This window comes from Dermatophagoides pteronyssinus, unplaced genomic scaffold (genome assembly GCF_027571235.1).
Source record: "Dermatophagoides pteronyssinus isolate colony J.1.1.1.1 unplaced genomic scaffold, Derpt_VIB-CSIC_2022.12 sq0001, whole genome shotgun sequence".
NCBI lineage: Eukaryota > Metazoa > Arthropoda > Arachnida > Sarcoptiformes > Pyroglyphidae > Dermatophagoides > Dermatophagoides pteronyssinus.
Genome location: NW_027461525.1, coordinates 1,390,140 through 1,411,390, shown reverse-complemented (window position 1 = coordinate 1,411,390; position 21,251 = coordinate 1,390,140). Strand labels below are relative to the sequence as shown.

General features: G+C 30.5%; 3 protein-coding genes and 2 long non-coding RNA genes across 12 annotated transcripts; 2 read left to right on the top strand and 3 right to left on the bottom strand.

The window, feature by feature from the left end:
- The first annotated feature begins 1,127 nt into the window (after positions 1-1,127).
- Positions 1,128-14,660, top strand: LOC142645996 (uncharacterized). 7 transcript variants are annotated; one of them, XR_012847024.1, is made up of 5 exons: positions 1,128-2,115; positions 10,831-11,720; positions 11,775-12,011; positions 14,304-14,357; positions 14,415-14,660. It is a non-coding gene; the product is annotated as an uncharacterized LOC142645996 (long non-coding RNA). The 7 variants fall into 7 exon arrangements; XR_012847019.1 differs by having other exon boundaries at positions 10,815-11,720; XR_012847026.1 differs by lacking the exon at positions 1,128-2,115 and having other exon boundaries at positions 9,262-10,944; positions 11,004-11,720.
- LOC113793464 (uncharacterized) lies at positions 2,632-3,997 on the bottom strand. Its single transcript, XM_027343505.2, has 3 exons — positions 3,818-3,997; positions 3,424-3,664; positions 2,632-3,355 (listed from the first exon to the last, which is right to left on the bottom strand). Exons 1-3 carry the CDS (start codon positions 3,920-3,922, stop codon positions 3,138-3,140), a joined length of 564 nt encoding a protein of 187 aa, XP_027199306.2. The 5' UTR covers positions 3,923-3,997; the 3' UTR covers positions 2,632-3,137.
- LOC142646002 (uncharacterized) lies at positions 10,359-13,539 on the bottom strand. Its single transcript, XR_012847027.1, has 2 exons — positions 13,435-13,539; positions 10,359-13,378 (listed from the first exon to the last, which is right to left on the bottom strand). It is a non-coding gene; the product is annotated as an uncharacterized LOC142646002 (long non-coding RNA).
- A 150-nt stretch (positions 14,661-14,810) lies between the features above and the next one.
- On the top strand, positions 14,811-19,522 carry LOC113793461 (WD repeat-containing protein 26). Its single transcript, XM_027343502.2, has 12 exons — positions 14,811-15,402; positions 15,470-15,569; positions 15,621-15,677; positions 15,739-15,875; positions 15,938-16,035; positions 16,089-16,245; positions 16,305-16,443; positions 16,507-16,647; positions 16,712-16,831; positions 16,897-17,042; positions 17,108-17,316; positions 17,372-19,522. Exons 1-12 carry the CDS (start codon positions 14,954-14,956, stop codon positions 18,442-18,444), a joined length of 2,826 nt encoding a protein of 941 aa, XP_027199303.2. The 5' UTR covers positions 14,811-14,953; the 3' UTR covers positions 18,445-19,522.
- Positions 19,519-21,218, bottom strand: eEF1gamma (elongation factor 1-gamma). Of its 2 annotated transcripts, XM_027343504.2 has the most exons (5): positions 21,066-21,215; positions 20,865-20,993; positions 20,598-20,801; positions 19,830-20,537; positions 19,519-19,761 (listed from the first exon to the last, which is right to left on the bottom strand). In XM_027343504.2, exons 1-5 carry the CDS (start codon positions 21,069-21,071, stop codon positions 19,609-19,611), a joined length of 1,200 nt encoding a protein of 399 aa, XP_027199305.2. In that variant the 5' UTR covers positions 21,072-21,215; the 3' UTR covers positions 19,519-19,608. The 2 variants fall into 2 exon arrangements, with proteins under 2 accessions (XP_027199305.2, XP_027199304.2); XM_027343503.2 differs by having other exon boundaries at positions 19,830-20,801; positions 21,066-21,218.
- Positions 21,219-21,251: the final 33 nt, after the last annotated feature.

Below are 21,251 nucleotides of genomic sequence, written 5' to 3'. Positions count from 1 at the left end.
GTTTGGTTTTTTTGGGCGGCGATCCAAGTGGTGCAATACCACTCTTTTTCTCTCGCTGTGGATGATATATTAATGGTATAAACACACACGATACCCCCACATCTATCTTTGAAACTAAATCAAATTGATTGAGAAACAGAAAACAAACGAAAAATTCTTTCTTTTTGATTCTTGCAGCGCCAAATTCTTCTTTCTCTCTCCCTTTTCCTATCATCTATTATTGTCACCCTGATTACACGATTCTTGGTTGCCATTACTAAATTCTATAGACATACATACATAAAATTCAATGAATATTTTATATATGTTATCAATGATGAAACAACAAACAGAATATTTCAGCCTAAACATTTCAACATGTAGAGAAAGTGGTATACTCGAATATAAATGAACAATTTTTACCTATCGGTTTTTTTTGTTCCCATTTGTGTTGTTTGTGTGTTCTGGTTTTTTTTTCTTCTTGATTCAATAACGACAGATTAAATAATAATAATCATCATCATCTTTCTCTGCTTTTTTCTATCTCTCTCTATATCTCTAAATACCTGAATTTACCAAAGTGATTTATCTTTTTATTCAAACGTTGCCGTGGCTACAGGTCGTTGTCGTCTTTATCTAAAATGACGAAAAAGAAACCACACGATTGAATCATCACCCACACACTGAACTAATGCATGCCGATATGACAACAAACAAACAAACGAAAAAAAAACATAACTTGTTGTTACCTGATTGGTTTCTATTCTTTTATTTTTTCATCATCATCATCATCATTATCGGTGTATAATGGTGGTTTTTCTCATAATGAAAAAAAAAAAAAAAAATTTTATCCAAACCAACAAGTTCAATGAGAATTTGACCGATAAAATTTGATCCTTTACTTTTGGTCATAATGGGAAAGAATCGTAATAATTCCTTTATTTTTCTGCATACTCGAACATAATTTAATCATTATGATGATGACCTTTAAACTTTTTTTTTTGCAATCCTTCCATTTATTATTATTATCATTATTGATTGATTATGATAAGAATAATGATTTCGCTATCATATTGCTTTTAATCTTCAAGGATCATGATCGATGATGATCAATCTTACCATACTTTATCATTGATTTTTTTTTGTTTTGTTTTCAATGAATATTGATATCATGATGTTATGATATGATCGTTTTCATAAATAATTCGTATGACAATGATAATTTCTGGTTACAATGTGCAGCTATTTATAAAAAAAAATTGTGATTGTGTAATCAGAAATATATACAAAAAAAAATCGACAATCCGAGGACAATTGGCTGCCATACAACAACAACAACAACGATCATCACAATGATGACGACGACGACATCAGGTTGTTGTTTTGCTTACACTGTATGGATCCAGTCTGGTTTTGATTTTTTTTGTTTTGTTTTCTTCTTCTGTTGATCATAACTCTTCGGTCGTTGGTTGTAGTATTTTGCCTTGAAGAATATCGACAATATACATTATATAAGGCTACTACCAACTACCACCAACAAAAATAACAACGAAGAATGAACTTTTAATGTCAATCCTCTTCATCATCTCAGATGTTTTTGTTGTTGTTGTTGTTGTTGTTATTATCATTCGTTGTTTCCATTTTTAAAATAACATCTTTTCTTTTTTGATGGTTGTGGTGTTGCGCATCAATCAACCTTATATATCACTTATAAACTTTTCTTGTGTCCTTGTGTGTTTGGTGAATATTTGTGGTGCTCATATTGATTGAATTCTTCCGAAAAAAAACACCAGAAAACTGATTAAACATTTAATTAAAATTTTTAAATAAAAATTTGTGATTGAATTTGGGTTTTTTTTGTTGTAATCCATATAGATCTATTCATACAAGTGTTTGTGTAATTTTTTTGTTCAAACAGAATCAATCAAACAACCAAAGTGTTAATGTGAAATAAATTTTTCCAATAAATTTTTTTGTTTGATCATCCTTATTGTTGTTTTTTGTTTCGTTGTTTTCTGTTACCTTTCAATGATAAATTCGTGAAAAGCAAACAAACAAAAAAAAAAAGACATCAACAAATAGTGAATGAATGGTGGAAAATTTTCTTTCTTTCAAAAACAATATCAATAAAAAAAGGTAGGTTAATGCTTATCATATGACGATTTTCAGTTGATTGATTACATAATCTCAATCTATGATTGAGATATTGATGATGAAATATATATAGATGATCCAGGATTTGAGAAACCAATGTTTTTATTATTATATTATTATATTAATGATGATGCAACAAGTAAAAAAAATAGGGGCTAATCATAAAAAAATACAAAAATAAAAGTAATAAAGAAACTTTTGATAAATTTATGGACATTGGATTACAATATTGAATAGCGATAGGATTGTGCAACAACAACAACAACAATCATTTTCAATCAAAAATCAATTATAATAGCAAAACGATGATTAGGATATTTTGCCATCATAATTTTATTATTATGATTATCATTTTTATAATATGCAAAACCCTTTTACTTTTGCCAAATATAATATTTAATGTAATAAGTATGGTTACATTTTTGTTTTCAAATTGCTCAATGTATTTCTCAGTTATCTTGTAAATGAAACAGAATATTGACTAAATCGATTGATTGATTGATTGATTGAATTTGATTCATTTATTTTTTTAAAATTTAATTTCACTCTTATTTTTCAACAACAACAACAACAACAACGAAAAAAATTTTTAGAAATTTGATAATTTATAATATCATGATGAAAATTTAAAAAAAAATGTTTATGAAATAAAATTAGAAAAAAAAGATAAAATTTCCTTTTTTTTGGAAAACTATACAAAAATTGAAAAAAAATTTGAAAAAAAATAACGAGAATATTCTTGTGTGTTTGTATGGACTATAAAATGGTAAATTGCACCAATTTTTTTTACCGATGTAATAATGGCAGTGGCAATATCCAAATTCAAAATGAGAATTCGAATCCATTTTGGTGTTTGTTTGTTTGTTTTTGAATGTGTTTAGGGTTTATTTTGTTTGTTTTTTTTTGGTGATCAATTTGGAATGCAATTTTTTTAGATTTTTTTTTTTTGATCGGAATTTCGGTTTTATTTAGAAAATCATAGTTGAGCATGTTGTTTATTTCACTTAATAGTGTCCAGGCAAGCCATAACCAGCTTTAGCATAACCATAACCAGCCAATGGAGCGGCCAATGGTGCGGCAAGTGATGCATGTTGAGTTGATACTGAATATGATGAAGCGATTGGCAAACCGTGGGCAACTGGGGCAGCATACATTGGAGCAGCGTGCACTGGAGCGGCCAACAATGGAGCAGCAGCGAGGGCTGGACCAGCGACAACACCAGCTAAATCAAATCAATTAACAATTCTGTTGAAGCAACTTGTAAAAGGCAAATAAATAAATTTCACTTACCATGGCTACCGGTCAATGAAGTTGCAGCTGGATCTTGTTTTGGATCGGTACCTGGTTCATTGGTTTGAACTGAAGCTCGGAAACCATGAGCATCGGCAACATAGTTGACAACACGCATACGGCCATCAGCATCACGAAGACCGTATGAACCAGATTGATAACCTGGACCACCTTTTTCTTTACGGAAGGTACCACCAGTAGCGTGATCTTCATTGTAACCGAAAGCATAGTTACCATAACCCTTTTTGTTGCCATTTTAAGAAAGAAAAAAATATGATATTATTGCACGAATCATTAGATTTGGTAGATTTGATTTAATAGGATTTTAATCCATGTTCACACAAAACACTGCACACAATAATAATCGTTGTTTGAACACCAAAAAAAAACTTACATCATCTGATCGGCTAACAGCTGAAGCACCAGTGTTGACCAAACCAGCATATGGAACAGCGCTGGCAGCAGCGACCAATGTAGCGAAAACAATGAAGAATTTCATTTTCGGTTAATTTTTTTGTTTTGTTTTGTTTAAAAAACTGACTTATAATTATTGAATTAATTCAAATCAATTGATATCGATGCGATCAAATTGTCGCCTCTATTTATACCTGGCTGATTTTCAAATTGTTTCATAGCAAAAAAAAAGGTTGGCCACACGTCAATTTAAAGAGTATATCAAAATAATAATGATGAAAATGAAAATCGCTTCCAATCTGACTGACCATTCTATTTTGCTTCTTCTTTTTTTTCTATAATGCTTCTGTTTTATACATCTGTATCTATTTCTGAAGTTTTTTTTGTTTTTGGAACCTCATTGTGGAACATTTTATACATCTACATCTAATTTCTAATGGGTGGCTGGTGTGTTTGTGTTTGTGTGTAAGTATGGTTATGCCTATAGGGCAGCAAATAAGCAATGAAAAAAAAAAAGAAAAGAAAAAATAAAAATTATTCGATTCAAATTTGTATATGGGATCAATCATAATTTTTGTTAGAATCAATTGGCTCAATCCAATAATAATGAGTCAAGGTTAAAAGACAAAAAAAAGTTATATTTATAAATATGGGAGATATACAGGGCGTTTGATAAGTCCCTGATGAGTTTTTTTTCGATCTCATTCAAAAACTATAAGGATATAAGATATGATGTTTATGGTGAATTTATAGGGAATTTATTAAGGTTTTGTTGAGTTATCATCAAAATTTTCCATCGATGATACTTTTGATGAAAAACAATTTTTTCCGAATCAATGTCTAAAATTTTCATCAACGCAATGGCATTTTCTCTATGGAGGCAATAGCCATACTTTCCAATGGAGAGTATGCTATGATCGCGTTCGAATTTCTGTTATGTTGTTGAGCTAAGTGAAAATTGTGTTGAATGACCAAAATTGTGATTTTTTCTGAATTCATGGATCATCCTGAAGAATCAAAACTTGGAAAATCAAAATTACCAACTTAACAAAAAGAAAAAAAAAAATTATCAATACCATATTATCGTCAGCCATTTTTTAAAATAATCTTGTCATTGTTATTTTATTGTCGTTATCATATCATTGTTATCTTTTTCTTATTATCATATTATTGTTATCCCCTTTTTCATTATTCATATTTTAATTTTTATAAGAAAATGTTCGTAAACCGGTCGGTCTGATTCTTCTGGTCATGTTAGGTTAGTAACTTGGATTTGCAAAGTGATGATTCTTCTGGATTCTATTGAATGACCAAAATTCTGATTTTTTCTGAATTCATGAATCATCCCGAAGAATCATAACTTGGAAAATCAAAATTACCAACTTAACCTAACCAGGATCATCACTTGGCAAAGTCAAATCACTAACCTAACCTTTACAAATCATTATTTGACATATCCCAATTGACTGACCTAAAATGACCAGAATCATTTGAACAAACTCAAATTACTAACCTAACCAGTCGGGAATCATCACTTGGTAATTCTAACAATGTCTAAAATTTTCATCAAGGCAATGGCATTTTTTTAGGGAGACAATAGCCATACATTAGCATAGCTCCAATGTGTGCTAAATTGTTAAGCAAAGTGAGAATTATGTTGAATGTGCAAAACTTCAATTTTTTCTTAATCGGCCAAACATCCAGAAGAATCATCACTTGACAAATTCATATTATTTAAAACAACAATCTAACCATCTACCGCAGAAAGGTATCAATGATAAGATTATTTTAAAAAATGGCTGACGATAATATGGTATTGATAATTTTTTTTTTTTTTTTGTTTGTTAAGTTGGTAATTTTGATTTTCCAAGTTTTGATTCTTCGGGATGATCCATGAATTCAGAAAAAATCACAATTTTGGTCATTCAACACAATTTTCACTTAGCTCAACAACATAACAGAAATTCGAACGCGATCATAGCATACTCTCCATTGGAAAGTATGGCTATTGCCTCCATAGAGAAAATGCCATTGCGTTGATGAAAATTTTAGACATTGATTCGGAAAAAATTGTTTTTCATCAAAAGTATCATCGATGGAAAATTTTGATGATAACTCAACAAAACCTTAATAAATTCCCTATAAATTCACCATAAACATCATATCTTATATCCTTATAGTTTTTGAATGAGATCGAAAAAAAACTCATCAGGGACTTATCAAACGCCCTGTATACAAGGAAAGATGAGATTTTTGTTGTTGTTGTTTTTTTTGGGAGGCAAACCTATAATACAATTGTTATGGAATTTTTTTTTCGTTGAATTTTTTGACAATAGCCAAAATGACTAGCCTTTTTTTTCTTCTTTTCCAACATTGATCATAATTTTTTTCTGTTGAATGTTTTTTGTTTAAATTTACATTGAGAAAAAAAAATTAATTCTAATGAATTTATTTTAGCTACATTGAACAGATGCATAAAATAGACGAACAAACACTGAAGATATGAATGAAAATGGACACTGTGTATGTTTTTTTTTCCTACTGAGATTGACATTGTTGTTGTTTTTTCTTTTCGTTAGTTTGAATAATTGATTTGGACATTGGTCAGTCAGTCAATTTATTGATAGTGGTGACAAGCTATAATATTGATACACGAAAAAACTAAGATTGATAAATGAACAGAACGTAAATTATAATAATCTCAGTTTGATGATGCTATTTTCAAAACAAAGCAAAACATTTCATTTTAACAATTGAAATTGATAATAATAATAATAATTGCTGTTGTTGCTTTAATATATTCTAAACATAGGTGTGTTTCGACTTGGAAATGTCTGTTGTTTTTTTTCAACTTATCGATTGGCCAATAATTTTTGACGAAAGCAAAATCTTGTTGTGAAACCAATAAATGATAAATATAAACTTGATCTTGCTGTTCTTATTGTTCCATAACTATAGAAATGTTTGATTGATTTTTTTTTTTTTTTGGAGGTGGAAAATTAACACATTTTTCTTTCTCCCCCCCATAATTTATTCTTTGAAATAGATAATTATCTATCTGGATATTCAATTTTTTTTATTGTTGAATATCCTAATCGATATTGCTCAAAATACCCCAAATAAAAACGCCAAAAAATCAATCCATTATCATTCGATTGCAATGGACATTTTTTTAAACGTTTTGTTGAAATTTTCTTTATTTCTTTATTTTTTGCTCTATCATTTTGCTGAATTTTAATCTAATTAGCTTTAGGGCTGAATTTCTATCCCTCCATAAAAACAGAACGTGTGACGACAAACGGACTACTGTGTTTTGCCCAATTAACAAAACAAAAAAAAAAAACATTCAATGAAAAAAAATGATGCAAAAAAACAGTGATAATGAAATAAAATGAAAATCTACAAGTAGCTATTTATGGAGTTGATGTTTGCAACAAAAAAAAAAAGTTTCATTAAAATTTCAAAGTCTAATTGCTCATTTTTTTCCCATAATAACGATGAATTGAATATCTTTCTATCTTTCTTCTGAAAAAATTCTGTTATTATTTCGATTCTCAATTTTGAAATAAAATTTTACAATAATTAATTCGTCATTGTCGAGTTTTACATTGATTATCGCAAGAATTTATTTACAAAAAAAAAAAAATTAAAAATTCTTCAAGGACATTATGTTTGATCTCCTTTTTTTTTGTTGTTGTTCTTGAATCGATCGTTGAATAAAACAACGAAAAAACAATTGTCCATTTTTGTTTATATGTGTGCATGTGTGTTTTTGTTTGTTTGGAAAACATTCTTATTATCATATGTATCGAATTAAATTAGAGTTTTTCTTTGCATCATTTTCATATCTTCTATACATATAATGTGTACTTGGAACAAAAAATTGATCAATTTTCAAACACGTTTCAATTTTTTTTTCATCCTCTTGTCAAATTTTTCTATTTCTTCGTCTTTTGATCCATAATATTGATATATTTTATTTTTTTTCGTTTCAAATCTCAATGGGATTGCCATTTTCAAAGACTATTTTGATTATAACGTTGTAGATCAGAAATAAAAAAAATATGTCCATCAATTTTTGTTGTTGTTGCTGTTGGTCGAGTACAAATTAACAAACTGATTTGATGAATGATTTTTTCTTATTTATATTTATTTAGATTTATTCAATACATATTAATTAAATATTAGTTGAAAACACTATTTCAATATAATCAAGCAAACAAACAAATATTCAAATAACTTTTTTTTTTTTTGATGGAAATTTGATCCATTTTTTTTCTTGGTTCATCTCAAATGAATTGTAAACAAATTCATTAATTAGAATTTTTAAAATGAAAAAATTTTAAAACATAATTTACGATTTCCATTGATAGAAACCAGCACTGTCAAATGCTAAAATGGCTACTGATCAACACTATCCTTACCATGATAATGTTGATGATCAAATCCATTTTGAATGAATCCTTGATAATCATCATCATCATCATCATCAATGATATGATTATTCACTAATAACTGTGTGTTGTTTGTACGTGTATCGTTCAATTTCATGTTGGCCAAATTGTCCTTTTTTTTCTGATGATTTTATGCAATCGAATAAAATCGATCAATTTTTGAATCGAGTTTATTTTTCATTTTTTCTTTTTTTTTGGAAAGTATATAATTGGATTTCTGACATTTTTTTTTTTGACTCATTCGAATCAATGATCAATAAAATTCAAAATAATATCAAGATTGGCCTTAATCGATCAATCAATACAATCATCGAATTCAAGGGTATAATTTTTTTTTTGTCATGATCTCTGATGAAAGAAATGATGAATTTCAAATTTTTTTTTATTTCCATTTTAATTCAGTTTTTGACCAATAGATGGCAAACGAATAGCAAGGAATTTTTAAAAATTTATTTTTTAAAGGGCGCGGAAACAAAATTCAAATTTTTTTTGTTTTCAAACGATATGCTTCGTTTCATTCCTGTTTGTATAAACGTCGTTTCTATTCATGTGTAACCTTGGCGATGATAATTTTGTCTTTATGTTTTTTTTTCGATGTTGTTTTCCTGGCCATTGTAAAACCAAAATGATAAGTTTTTTGCTACACTCAGAAAAATTGTACGTCTGTCCGATGTACAGTATAAGTTAGGCAAAAAGTATACAAAGACCGAAATGGGCGGAGCTTAAATAAGAAATTTTTTTCCCTAACTTTCCATGTACAGTAACCTATTATTTGAACGGCATAATTTGAATGAATTTAAATTTCGCTCCAATTTTCAATTTGGTTTTCAACTTGTTCCCGGCAACTTTTTTCTTATGAGTATTTTTTTTGTTGTTAGCAAATTTCTTTTAAAATATCAATTCAAAAATTCATCAGTAATTCATCAGTAATTGAAATAAAAGAAAAAATAAATTGTTTTATTAAAACAAAAAATAAGAAATTGGTTTATGCAAAAAATAAATAAATAAATTTGAATTCAATTTTTTTTTGTTTTTTTCCAATTTATCAAAGGGTTGAGTGCATTTCAAGGAAACTGCCAAGTCTTTAAAACGACGTGAATTTCAATCTTTCGGTCTTTATCTCAATGAGAAAAAAGTAATTCAAAATTATTGAATTTGGTCCATTTAAATCTATATAATAAACACGAGAAGCGAAGCTTCTCGAGTGTGGTGCACAAAAAAGTGTGGTGACCAGAGAAATGTGTTAGGAAATTTTTAATACACAAATGTGTTAGAAAGGGTCTGCAGAAAAAGTCAATTTGCGCAACAGTCTGCGCAACACGAAATGTTTCAGGATAGAAACAATTGTTAACGCTTAGGCCCCGGTCTCATTGCAATGGGACCGCGGCCTTAGAGAAAATTGTGGTTTGCAAAAAAATCTCAATAGGAAAAATAGCCAAAAAGTGGAAATATTCAAATATAATTTAAATTTGGTTTAAGCAGGTTAGGTTAGGTTTGTGCAATTAGGTTTTCCAGGAGGAACTAACTAAAGCGCCAATATTTGTGGCTATTTTTGGCGATTTTCTCCACTAGCGGTATTTTTTTGACCAATTTTCGGTTAGACCCGAAACAAATAAATAGTTGGATCGATCGCAAAGAACAAAACTTCAGCCAAAGATTTGGGAGATGGGCGGCGTAGCCGCTCATCTGCCAGAATCTACGGGCTGAAGCAAGTGTGCGTGCTGCTGGCCAAAGGCCAGCAACACACACTTGTATCTCCATAAACGTTTCCACAATTTCATTTGAAGTTCTGTTGGTGAACCCACATATCTTGTTAACAATGACACACAACTTTGAATTCAATAACAATATCCATAGAATAATGATCGATTATGACTTAGAAAATTCAGAAATTTCAAATACATTCTGTGGTTCACCAATCGAAAAAGACGCCACTTATATTTGATTCTTGATTCAGTCACAATTCTAGGTTTTGTTTGAAAAATTTGAAACAAACTGTTTCATGAACAGACATTCATTCAGGAAGATTTAGCACAATGATGTTCAATATTTTTTCATTTCATTACATTCAGAAAGTTCCAATCGTTGGGTATCTCGGTTGTCTTTAAGATATCCGGATCAAAATTCGTACCATTTTGCAATAATAAATCAACTTTGAACCACCAAATTCGTTGATTTTTTCCATTAAAAACTTAGTCGAATAGTCGAACCTCGATCAAAGTTGTGAAATGACGACGAAAAAATTAATGTGACGAAAAACACAAATGCACGTGGCGGTTGATTCAGTTCCATACAGTCGTTCCTCGTGGAACACGGTTAATTCGTTCCACTGTTGTACGAATACCGTATTATGCGAAGAACGACTGTAATTTTTTCGAAAAAGAAAATCGAACATTGCAAAAAAACGAAACATTAACTTCGAGTTCGAAAATGTTTCGATATTGCCGAAAAATTTCAATCTCGAATCGAGAATCAGAAATAAACATCTTTTTTTACTTTATCATTATGGATTAAACATGAAAGTTTATCATTACATAAGGACAAAATTTGAATCAAAGTTTCGCCATATAACGGTCATAAGTCGAGCAAATTGATGAGCAAATCAACTTCTGAATTGGTTTCGAAATTTTCCAAGATGCATTTGTCCAGGAAAGTTCAATTTTTCTAAGTCTCAATTTTTCTTACCGATTCTTTTTGTAATTTTGATTTTAGATTGTATTTTCTTGAATCTGTCATTATGATACAAATGCCATTGGCGAAATGTCTTCAGTACTATTATTATTATCTACCCAGATTGGCCCATGCATGACGAAGAAGAACTTGTGAAATGAGAGAAAGTGGAACCTCAAACATCTATTGGATGATCTATTGTAAATATATGATTGTACGGACTGAATTAAAAATCGTGAATTTCAAAATAACAAGAATCAGAATCAAATACATTGGGTGCAATAACACAATGCAAACATTAGCTATGCAAGATCTACATACGAATATATGGAGAAATCTACCCCAAAATCTTTTTTTAATCAAAATTGATTAATTCAAAATGCTTGATTGTTTGTACTTAATCCATAACGAAAAATTTATTTTTTTATAACAATAAATAAACATCTTTTTTCTTATTCTCATTAGTTTGTTATTAATTTTATTGAATGTGGTTTATGGTTATGGAAAGAAAATATTCCCGAAATATACAATTTCAAGAATAAAGAAAGTTTACGGGAATATATGTGAACATGCGCTCAAAGAAGTTAACAACGACCAAAAAAGGCGGAGCTTAATTTTTGCCCCAAAAAAGGGGATCGATTTTTCTGAGTGTATAGTTAAGCATCAAAGAATTAATTTTAACAAATTCTTTTTCACTTTTTTTTGGATTTGACCAGAAGCAAACTATTACAATCATATATGACCTCAATTAACCTTAATGTATGTAAATATTGTATGGGCGTAAACTTTACGTTTTACTTTCACTCTATATAGTTATAGTTATGATGAAGATAAATAAGCTATTTGGAACCGAATTGAATTCCAAGGCCAACGACCATACAATGGATTGATAATGTTTTGTGTGATGTGTGTGTGAGTGTTAATAGAAGTAGTGGAGTTAGGTCACAGTGCAAATTTAGTGCTTGGCAACAACTTTTTAAATAAAAAAAAAAATTGTCCATGGTCGTATCCAAATATAACTTTTTTTGTTGTTGTTTCCATTATAAAAGAGTAAGTCATTCATTGAAAATATATTTTGTCTTGTTTTTGTAATAATGGAACGAACAGCTGACATGATGAGGTTAAGGATGATGCCATTTTATCAATGAATTAAAACTATATAATGTTTCAATGTATGATTGAATCTTGAATATTCGATTGAATTATCAATCAATTCAATCATGAAATGGTTGTTTTTCACCCTATGAATACCAAAAAAAAAATTCTTTCTATTACATTAAAAATAACGTAAATTTAGAGAAAGGAAATGAATGAATGGTATAAATGGTATATAAACCCTTTTATATTGATGTTTAAGTATTTCAAAAAACAAACAAAAATGATGTCTGTATATCTACAAATATACACAGTATGTGTTTGTTTCCATTGTGTCGTCATTCATTTTTAAGTTAATAATACCTATACACCATTAGAAAAAAACGAAGGATAACTTTCATTTTTTTTTTTTTGCAAATCTGTTTGTTGTCTGCTCGTATATTAAATACACGAACAATTTTTTTTTCTGATCACATGCATGATGATGCTAAAGTCATCAAACAAACAAACACATAAAAAATATCCATTGGTTTTTTTTCTGTTTTTGTTGTTCCATCAAACATTATACGTAATATCTTTAAGGTTTGTGTAATATACGTATAATATAAGTGTGTAATATACATGTGTATACATGGTATATATTGCTCATCATCATCACACAAAATAGAAAACAAAATAACTCACTCAAATCTTACTCTATCCCAAAAAAACAAAAAATATCTTTCAATACAGAAAATAGCAGCAGCAGAAGCAGCAGCAGCAGAACAACAACAGCAGTAGCACCAAAAGATACGCGATTGTTCCACAGATTTTTTTTTCCAAAATTTTTTTTTCCACTAATAATATTCATTTTCTGACTTTTTTTTTGTTTTGTTTTTTGTTGTGGTCTATTTGAAATCGAAAGTTATTGCAACAAAAATTTGATAACTGTTTTTTGTTTTGTGTGATGAATTGGTGAATATTATTTATAACTGCTGCTATATGTAGAGGATAAATTGAATTTTAGCCATTCAGATTAAATTGTTTGTTTGTGATGAGCTGATGATGATTGTTTATTAACAACAACAATTCACATTCGAATTTGATCAATGATGATGATGATGATTCAATGGATTATATTGGATTCTAGATAAACTTCAAATTATCAAATTTTCGCATTTTGTGAGTTTTCTTTTATATGATTCTTATTTATCTTTTATTCAAAAATTTTTTCTTCACCACAAAACGAGTTTTTTTTTGTTTGTTCCATATTCGAAAAAAAAGTTTATCACGTAGCAGAATAACATCTTTGTAGTTTTTTTAGTTGATTATAATCTCCATGACTATTAAAAAGATAATGAATCACAAAAAAAAGATATGATAACAAAAAACAATGTACCTGTTTTCATTATTAGAGATATGAGTTGAGCAAAAAAGAATCGATGATGATGATGATGATGATGATGAAATTCGTTCGATAAATATCAATTTTTTTTTTTCTTCTTTACAAACGATAATTTTATAGCGACAAGTCCTTCAATCAATTTACTGATTACCAAATTGTTTTAAAGAATTCGGAAATCTTTTTTTTTTTTTTTTGACCAAAAAAAAAATAGAACAAAACAAATTATCTGATCTATAGATACGCATCTATTGGCACGTTGTATGTGAATAAGACGGATTTTTTAAATGTTTTGATTGTCGTCTTTTTTTTTTTAGTTTTTGTTGTTTCGTCGTGCGATTGCGATATAATAATTTCTGCACAAGAAACAGATAGACAGGCTATAGCTACGTTTTTTGTTTTGTTTGTCTTTCTCTTTTCACAATGTTTTGTTTATGGCACACACATCTTACACTATTCAATACTTCTCTCTCTCTCTCGCATTTTATGCATGTATATGTGTATGGTATGTTTGTATGTATGTAATAATGTATGGTTTGATCGTCACAAATAATTTGCTGCTCCATGACGAGTTGTTCATACTCATTCAGATTCATTTGTTATTGATTTTCTTTTTTTTTCGATTTACAATTCTATTTTATTTTATTTTTCATTCTTAAATTTAAAAAAAAACCAAAAAAAAATTTGGTTCCAAATAATATTTTGGCCTTGATCATTTGTTTCAAAATCAGCTGTAAAAGACAAACAGCTGTACAATAGTTTAGTATTTTTTTTTTTTTTTTGATGTTAAACTTGACCTTTTATTCATATTTCTAATATCATTTTCTTTTTGATTTATTAATTTTTCTTTTACATTTTTCATATAGATTTGAAGCCTAAATTTTGTTTTCTGTCTCTCCAATCATTACCGGATTTCATTGGTAATTTATTTATCCAAAAATTTTCTTTAAAAAAAAATAATCTCAATTCATAATTAGGTTTTCCTTTTGGTCATTTTCTACGTTTAGAATCTTGGAATCACACCTCATTCCAACTATAATTCCTATAATTAAATCAACCCCCCAACTTGGCTATTTAAATTTTTTCATTTCTTTCTTTTTCGTCGTCTTTAATCATCGATCAATCGATAGTCAGATTAATTGTCGACGAAAATCAGTTATCGAATAACTCAGCAAATCTGTTTCGAACACTGGCCTCCTCGACGGAATCGGAATCGGGTTCAGGTGGAGTTACATCTCCTCCTCCGAGGAAGAGACTCCGTCTGTTCCCTCAGCAACATCAACAATATCATCATCAACAACAAGCCCAGAACGTCGCGCAATCATTCGTCGAAGCTAAAGCCGAAGAAGAAGGACAAATAACAGGAAGAGCGACCACCTCCGCAGCCCTCGCCACCACCGTAGCAGCTATAACCACCAACGTTAGTATCAGCAGTGTACAAACACAATCTCAACAGCAACAATCATCGTCATTGTTAAGAAGAAATCAACCACAAGCATCTACAAGCAGTAACAATATGCATTCATTTGGCGTAACCAATGGCTCTGGTCATGAAGAGCAATCATCATCATCGTCTTCCAATACAACACCATTGGAATCAAATGGTCTTTTCATCGCTAATGGTGGTGATGTACAAACCAATGGAGCTGGTAGCGGTAGTGGAGGTGGTCAAGGTGGAAACAATGTTGCTGGTGGTACAGGAATGGCCAGTAATGGTAATAGCAATATTAGCAATGGTAATACGGCTGAATCTTCAAATGGTGTGTCCAACAATTATACCAATGGATCAGCCAACAACAATGATGATGATGATCTAGATGGATATGAAGACGGTCCTTATATGAATGGTAATGCTCATCGTAAACAACCACCTAATCGAAAAAATAAAGCATTTGTTCCTCGATCACCGAGTGAATTTGACATTATTCGACTGATTGGCCAACAATTGTGTATCATGGGCTTGGAGTAAGTTTTGATTACGAATAAATCTCAATTAATCCTCAACTAATCACATATTTGTTCAAATCATTAGTCAAACTGTCGAACAATTGATTAAAGAATCTGGATGTCGACTTGATCATCCCACTGCAGCTAAATTTCGTTCATACGTCATGAATGGTCAATGGGAAAAGGTAAGCATTTTTCAAAATTGAATTGTTAATAATTTACAATACATTCGTCAGGCGGATACAACGCTTAAAGAATTACAAAATTATCTTGTAAATCCTAAACATTTAGTGGTAAGTTTAATACATTATTTATTATTTATTGATCTAAAATGATTTTAAATGTTAATTGTAGAAGATGAAATTTTTACTTTTGGAACAAAAATATCTTGAATGTATTGAAGATGGTCGTGAAATAGATGCTGTTCATTGTTTACAAAATGAAATAACACAGCTCAAATATAATATGGGAAAATTGCCAACCATATGCAGGTAATCACTGACATATAATTAGTTTTAAGTAAATTTTCTTATAATTTTTGTATCGTATAAAGTTATCTCTTCATGAATTCCAAAGAAGAACTAAGACGTGTCGCCAATTGGGATGGTAAAGGACACGTATCACGATCGAAATTGATGGAAAAACTACAAAGTAAGCCTATATAATGAAATAGTTCAATGTTCATTGTATTTTTTTTTAAATAGATTTTCTTCCGGCAACCATAATGTTACCTCCTAGACGATTACAATCTCTATTGAATCAAGCAATTGAATTTCAAAAAGAACGTTGTCCATACCATAATATTAAAGTTGAGAATGGTCTCGATGATTTTTCACTTCTTGTTGATCATCTATGCTGCAAGTATGTCCTTTTTGTTTACATTTTCATTCCAGATTTTACTATATCCAATTTTTTTCAAGGGATGATTTGCCCAGTGAAACTTTACAAACATTAACTGAACATAAAGATGAAGTATGGTTCTGTCGATTTTCGAACGATGGAACTCGTTTAGCCACTGGTTCCAAAGATGGCAATATTACCATTTGGACCATTGATCCTGTATGTATTACGCACTTATTATAATAAATCTATTATGACCATTATGTTGTCGTTGTTTTGTAGGAAACTTTCCAATTGACATTAAAATATACACTTATTGGCCATACATTTGGTGTTGCATATTTAGCCTGGAGTCCAGATGATCATTATCTTTTAGCTCTAGGTCCGGAAGAGAGTTCAGAATTTTGGCTGTGGGACACTCATGTAAGTTCTTATGTCGATTTATTTTTCAGCAATTCATCTTGATTATTTCTTTTGATTTGGCTAGACTGGAACATTGAAAACAAAAAGTTGCCATTCGAATGACGATAGTTTGATTGCATGCGCTTGGCATAAAGATGGCAAAAAATTCATTGCTGGTGGTACGCGTGGTCAATTTTATCAAATTGTATGTGAAAACTATAGGACACTAATTTTGATCTTTATCATGAGCAATTATATGTTTTTTGATAGGATCTGAATGGAACTGTAATCGATTCTTGGGAAGGTGTTCGTGTCATGTGTTTGGCATATAAGAATGATGGTAAAACTGTCCTAGCGGCCGATACTCATCATCGGATACGTGGCTATAATTTTGAAGATCTTACAGACTTTAATGTGTAAATAATCCATTTTATTTATGAACTTGACATTTTGATTTTAATTTGTGTTTGTTTAATGGTAGATTGAAAGAAGATCATTCCATAATGTCTTTCGTATGTGATGAAAGTGGCCGACTAGCATTGATAAATATTGAGAATCAAGGTGTACATTTATGGGATATAGAAGATCGAATTCTTCTTCGAAAATTTCAAGGCATCACACAAGGTTTATATACGATTCATTCATGTTTTGGTGGTGTGGATCAATTGTTTGTTGCCAGTGGTAGTGAAGGTATTATCTATCTTTGTTAAAAGAATGATTTTGATTAATTCTTGTTTTTGGCTAGATAACAAAGTCTACATTTGGCATTTGAAGCGTGAACATCCAATTTCCGTGCTGAAAGGCCATACACGTACGGTAAATTGTGTTCATTGGAATCCACGTTATCCGCATTTGTTGGCCAGTGCTTCTGATGATACTACTGTGCGAATTTGGTGCGCCAAACATCGTAATCAACATCACCATAACCAAGCCAACAATAGCGTCAATAATAACAATCATCATAGCAGCAGCAGTAATAATAATAATCATAACCGTGATTCAATCAGCTTAAACAATCTGGCTGCCAATAACCGAAGCACCTCGTCGGCTTCGTCTTCGACCATTCAGCCACCAACATCATCTTCAGGTCATCAAGTCACAACAACTATGATGAGTAATAATGAAACGACAAGCATCTCGATACTTCCTACGATATCAAGCATATTAACGACAACACCCTCATCACAGCAATCACTATCATTATCGTCGATTCGACTTGCCACATACGTCTCATCACCATCTCCATCCGCCTCATCGAATAACACGACCATCAACACTTCAACCACATCATCATTATCATCATCTTCGATCAGCAATCCTCATCATGCACATCATCCAAACATTTGTTCATCACCATCAATATCACATCCTTTGTCTAACATTTCATTGATACAACATCAATCAAGTGGTCGTATGGTCATTACGACTGGATCATCGATGACCGCCGATGGTAGTAATAGTAATAATTGTAATAACCAAATTCAACAAGCATCCACCTCAACAACGTCGTCATCACCTCAAGGTGGTGGCACCCAAAGGCGTACCAATACATCTTTGACATTCTATGTGTCATCATCTGATCAATCTCAATTCAATCAAAATCTTGTTGGGGCTTTGGATGCAGCACCATCATCGCCAACCAATCTTCCACCTCCGCCACTACCACCTTCTTCGGCATTGACATCTCATGGCGAACAGCAGCAACAACAAGCTTCTGCTTCAAGTGATGATTCATCTACATCTTCATCATCGACAACATCACCATCATCCTCTTCATCATCAACAACGGCTAGTTCATCGAATATTGGTAGAATATAAAGTCAGCTAATATCGTTGGTAAATAGAGGCCGCAGAAAAATCATAATACGAACTATTGATACTATTCGGTCAACATTCATAGGTTATTTAATAAATTCAAATACAAGTCAAGACAAAGACAATTGCAATGATCCAGAGAGAAAAAAAATTTGTTCTACGATTCAGTGCCTAAAAAAATTTTTCATTTAAAATTGTTCGCTAACAATTGGGAAAAATATTTTCATTCAACATTTTCACATCATTATTATTCATCATGTTTGGCGTTGTTCTCTTTCGTTTTTTTTTTGTGTGTACGTGTACAATTGCACATTCTGTTCACCCACCTACATGATAATAAAACTTGTGCAAGTGGATGCGCATCAAAAGTGTTGTAAGAAATCAACAATTTCGTATATAAACGAATTGTATCATTCGAATATAAACTGTGAAAAATACCAATTTTATTTACATGATGATCGATTGTTTAATAATAATCTCAAATCCAATACAATTTTATGATGATTGTTGATGTAAGAATAAATAAGATAAAAAACTACAAAAACAAAACAAAATTCCCAAAATCAGGACAAGGGAGATATTTTTTTTTTTTTTTTTGGATTAATAAATTTCTTTGTTGTATATAAATTTGAAATGACATTATACACACAAACACACCACATACACCATATACACTTATTGGATGGACAATTGTTGATGAATAGCAGATAGTTTTTTGTGCGATTCTTGTTTTGTAAATATTTTTTCACAAAAAAAAACACATGAAAATATATTTTAGTTCGATTAATTAATGTTGACGATGACAATGTGTGTGTGTGTGTGTGAGTAAACAGCAATAGCAGTTTGTTTTTTTTTCTCCTGTCTTCTTTCAAGAATGTCAAAAGATGATGATAATGAATAATTTGTATTGAATTTTGAAAAAAATTCTTCAAATTCTTTTAGCTGAATGCAAATCAAAGAAAGAAAAATAATAGGTAAAACGAAACCATCACTTGTTATTTAATCCATATTAATGATATTATATAATATATTTTGGCCAAGAAAGATATTAATAATAAAAAAACAATTTCAAAAATATTAATTTTTTAAAAATATTCAATTTTATTATCATTTCCACCCTTTTGTGTTTTGGGTTGTGTTAGCTTGATTAACATTCATTGTTTTTTTTTATTTGAAAATTTTGCCTTGGTTGAATTTTTTACCATCGAATTTACCTTCCCAGCTAAAATATTCGTTCACCATCAATTTTGTTTTTTCGTCATCTGGATTCAATTTTTTCCATTCATATGATTCATAATCGATTGTCCAATCTTCACTTAGCTATTGTTCAAAAGGATAAAATCATATTCGATCAAGATAAAATTTGAAAAAAAATGTTTTCAACTTACAGGAAAGGCAAGCTCATGTCCACGCCAAACCCATATACCCGAAATGGTACTATTATTATCTTCACCAAACAAGATCATACTGGAAAAAGCATTCTTTCGCATACGGTCCAAACGTTGAAACATACCAGAAATAAGGTTACAGCTCATAAAAACTTTTGTCAACTCTTGTGGATATTTGTATTCACAATACCAAATTGAGTAATTTTCTTTGTCAAATTTTTCCCAAAAATATGGAATCGATTTAACTTCTGGATTGTTTGAATAAAAACGTTTAAAATCATCAAAATCGAATTTGCCTTTCGGAAATTTTTCGAATGGATCTTTGGGTTTTGGCATAGCAGGCATAAGATCATCACCGGCATCATCTTCAACTGGCACTTCTTTTTCTTTCTTCGGTTCCTTTTTTTCTTTTTTCGGTTTGGCTTCAGTTTTCTGTGAAACCTGTTTGACAGCAGTACACAATTCGACCTTGCCAATGACATCTACAAATTGTTTTTGATTGATCAATGTCATAAAATATCTGTTTACATTGCCATATTGGTCGCGAATTGATGGCTCCAATACATGTTGATACAATGGTAACAATGTTACAGCCATACAAATATCAGCCAAAGTGATACGTTCGCCAACCAAATATGTTCGAGTCAATAAGTAATCATTCAACATTTTCAATAAATTTTTCACCTGATTTTTTGCTGGTTCCAATGTCTTTGAGAAAAACATTAAAATTAAGATTAATTTGAAATTTAAAAAATAATTAATTCCTACCTGTTTAGAATTGGAACAACCAGTTGCTGGTAAAACCCAGGCAAAAACGGCTGGCCATAAATCTGTGGAAGAAAAGCTAACCCATTGCAGCACTTGAGATTGTAATGATTCATCGTTACCACCACGTAATTGAGCATTCGAAAGATAATAAGCGATGGCATTACTTTCGAAAAGATTTACATTGGATGTTTCCAATGCTGGAACCTAAAACGTAATTAACAAATGAATCACGATAAGTTGTCACTAAAAAATCTTATTTTATCTTACATGACCAAAAAATTTCTGTGGACATGATTTACCGGATTCGGTTGGTATAACCGAAACTGATTTACCACTGTATTTGCTGGCAATCAATGCCTTATATGTACGATAATTATCTTCGTTACTGTATAATTTCTATTTCGATTTAATACAAAAATATTAAATATACACCGTTTTTCAACAAGAGAAAATTAAAAAAAAACTTACACTCATGATAATGATGAAAAATGTTTTTTTTTGTCACAAAAGATGCAAACAAATCGTTAGATGAAAATGTTTGAAGCGTTTATTGTTAGATGCTAATGAAAATCAACGACGGAAACCGGCTTACAATAAAAGAAAGCTTTAAATGAAATGATCATAAAGACACAGCGTGACTGCAATTGAGCTGAG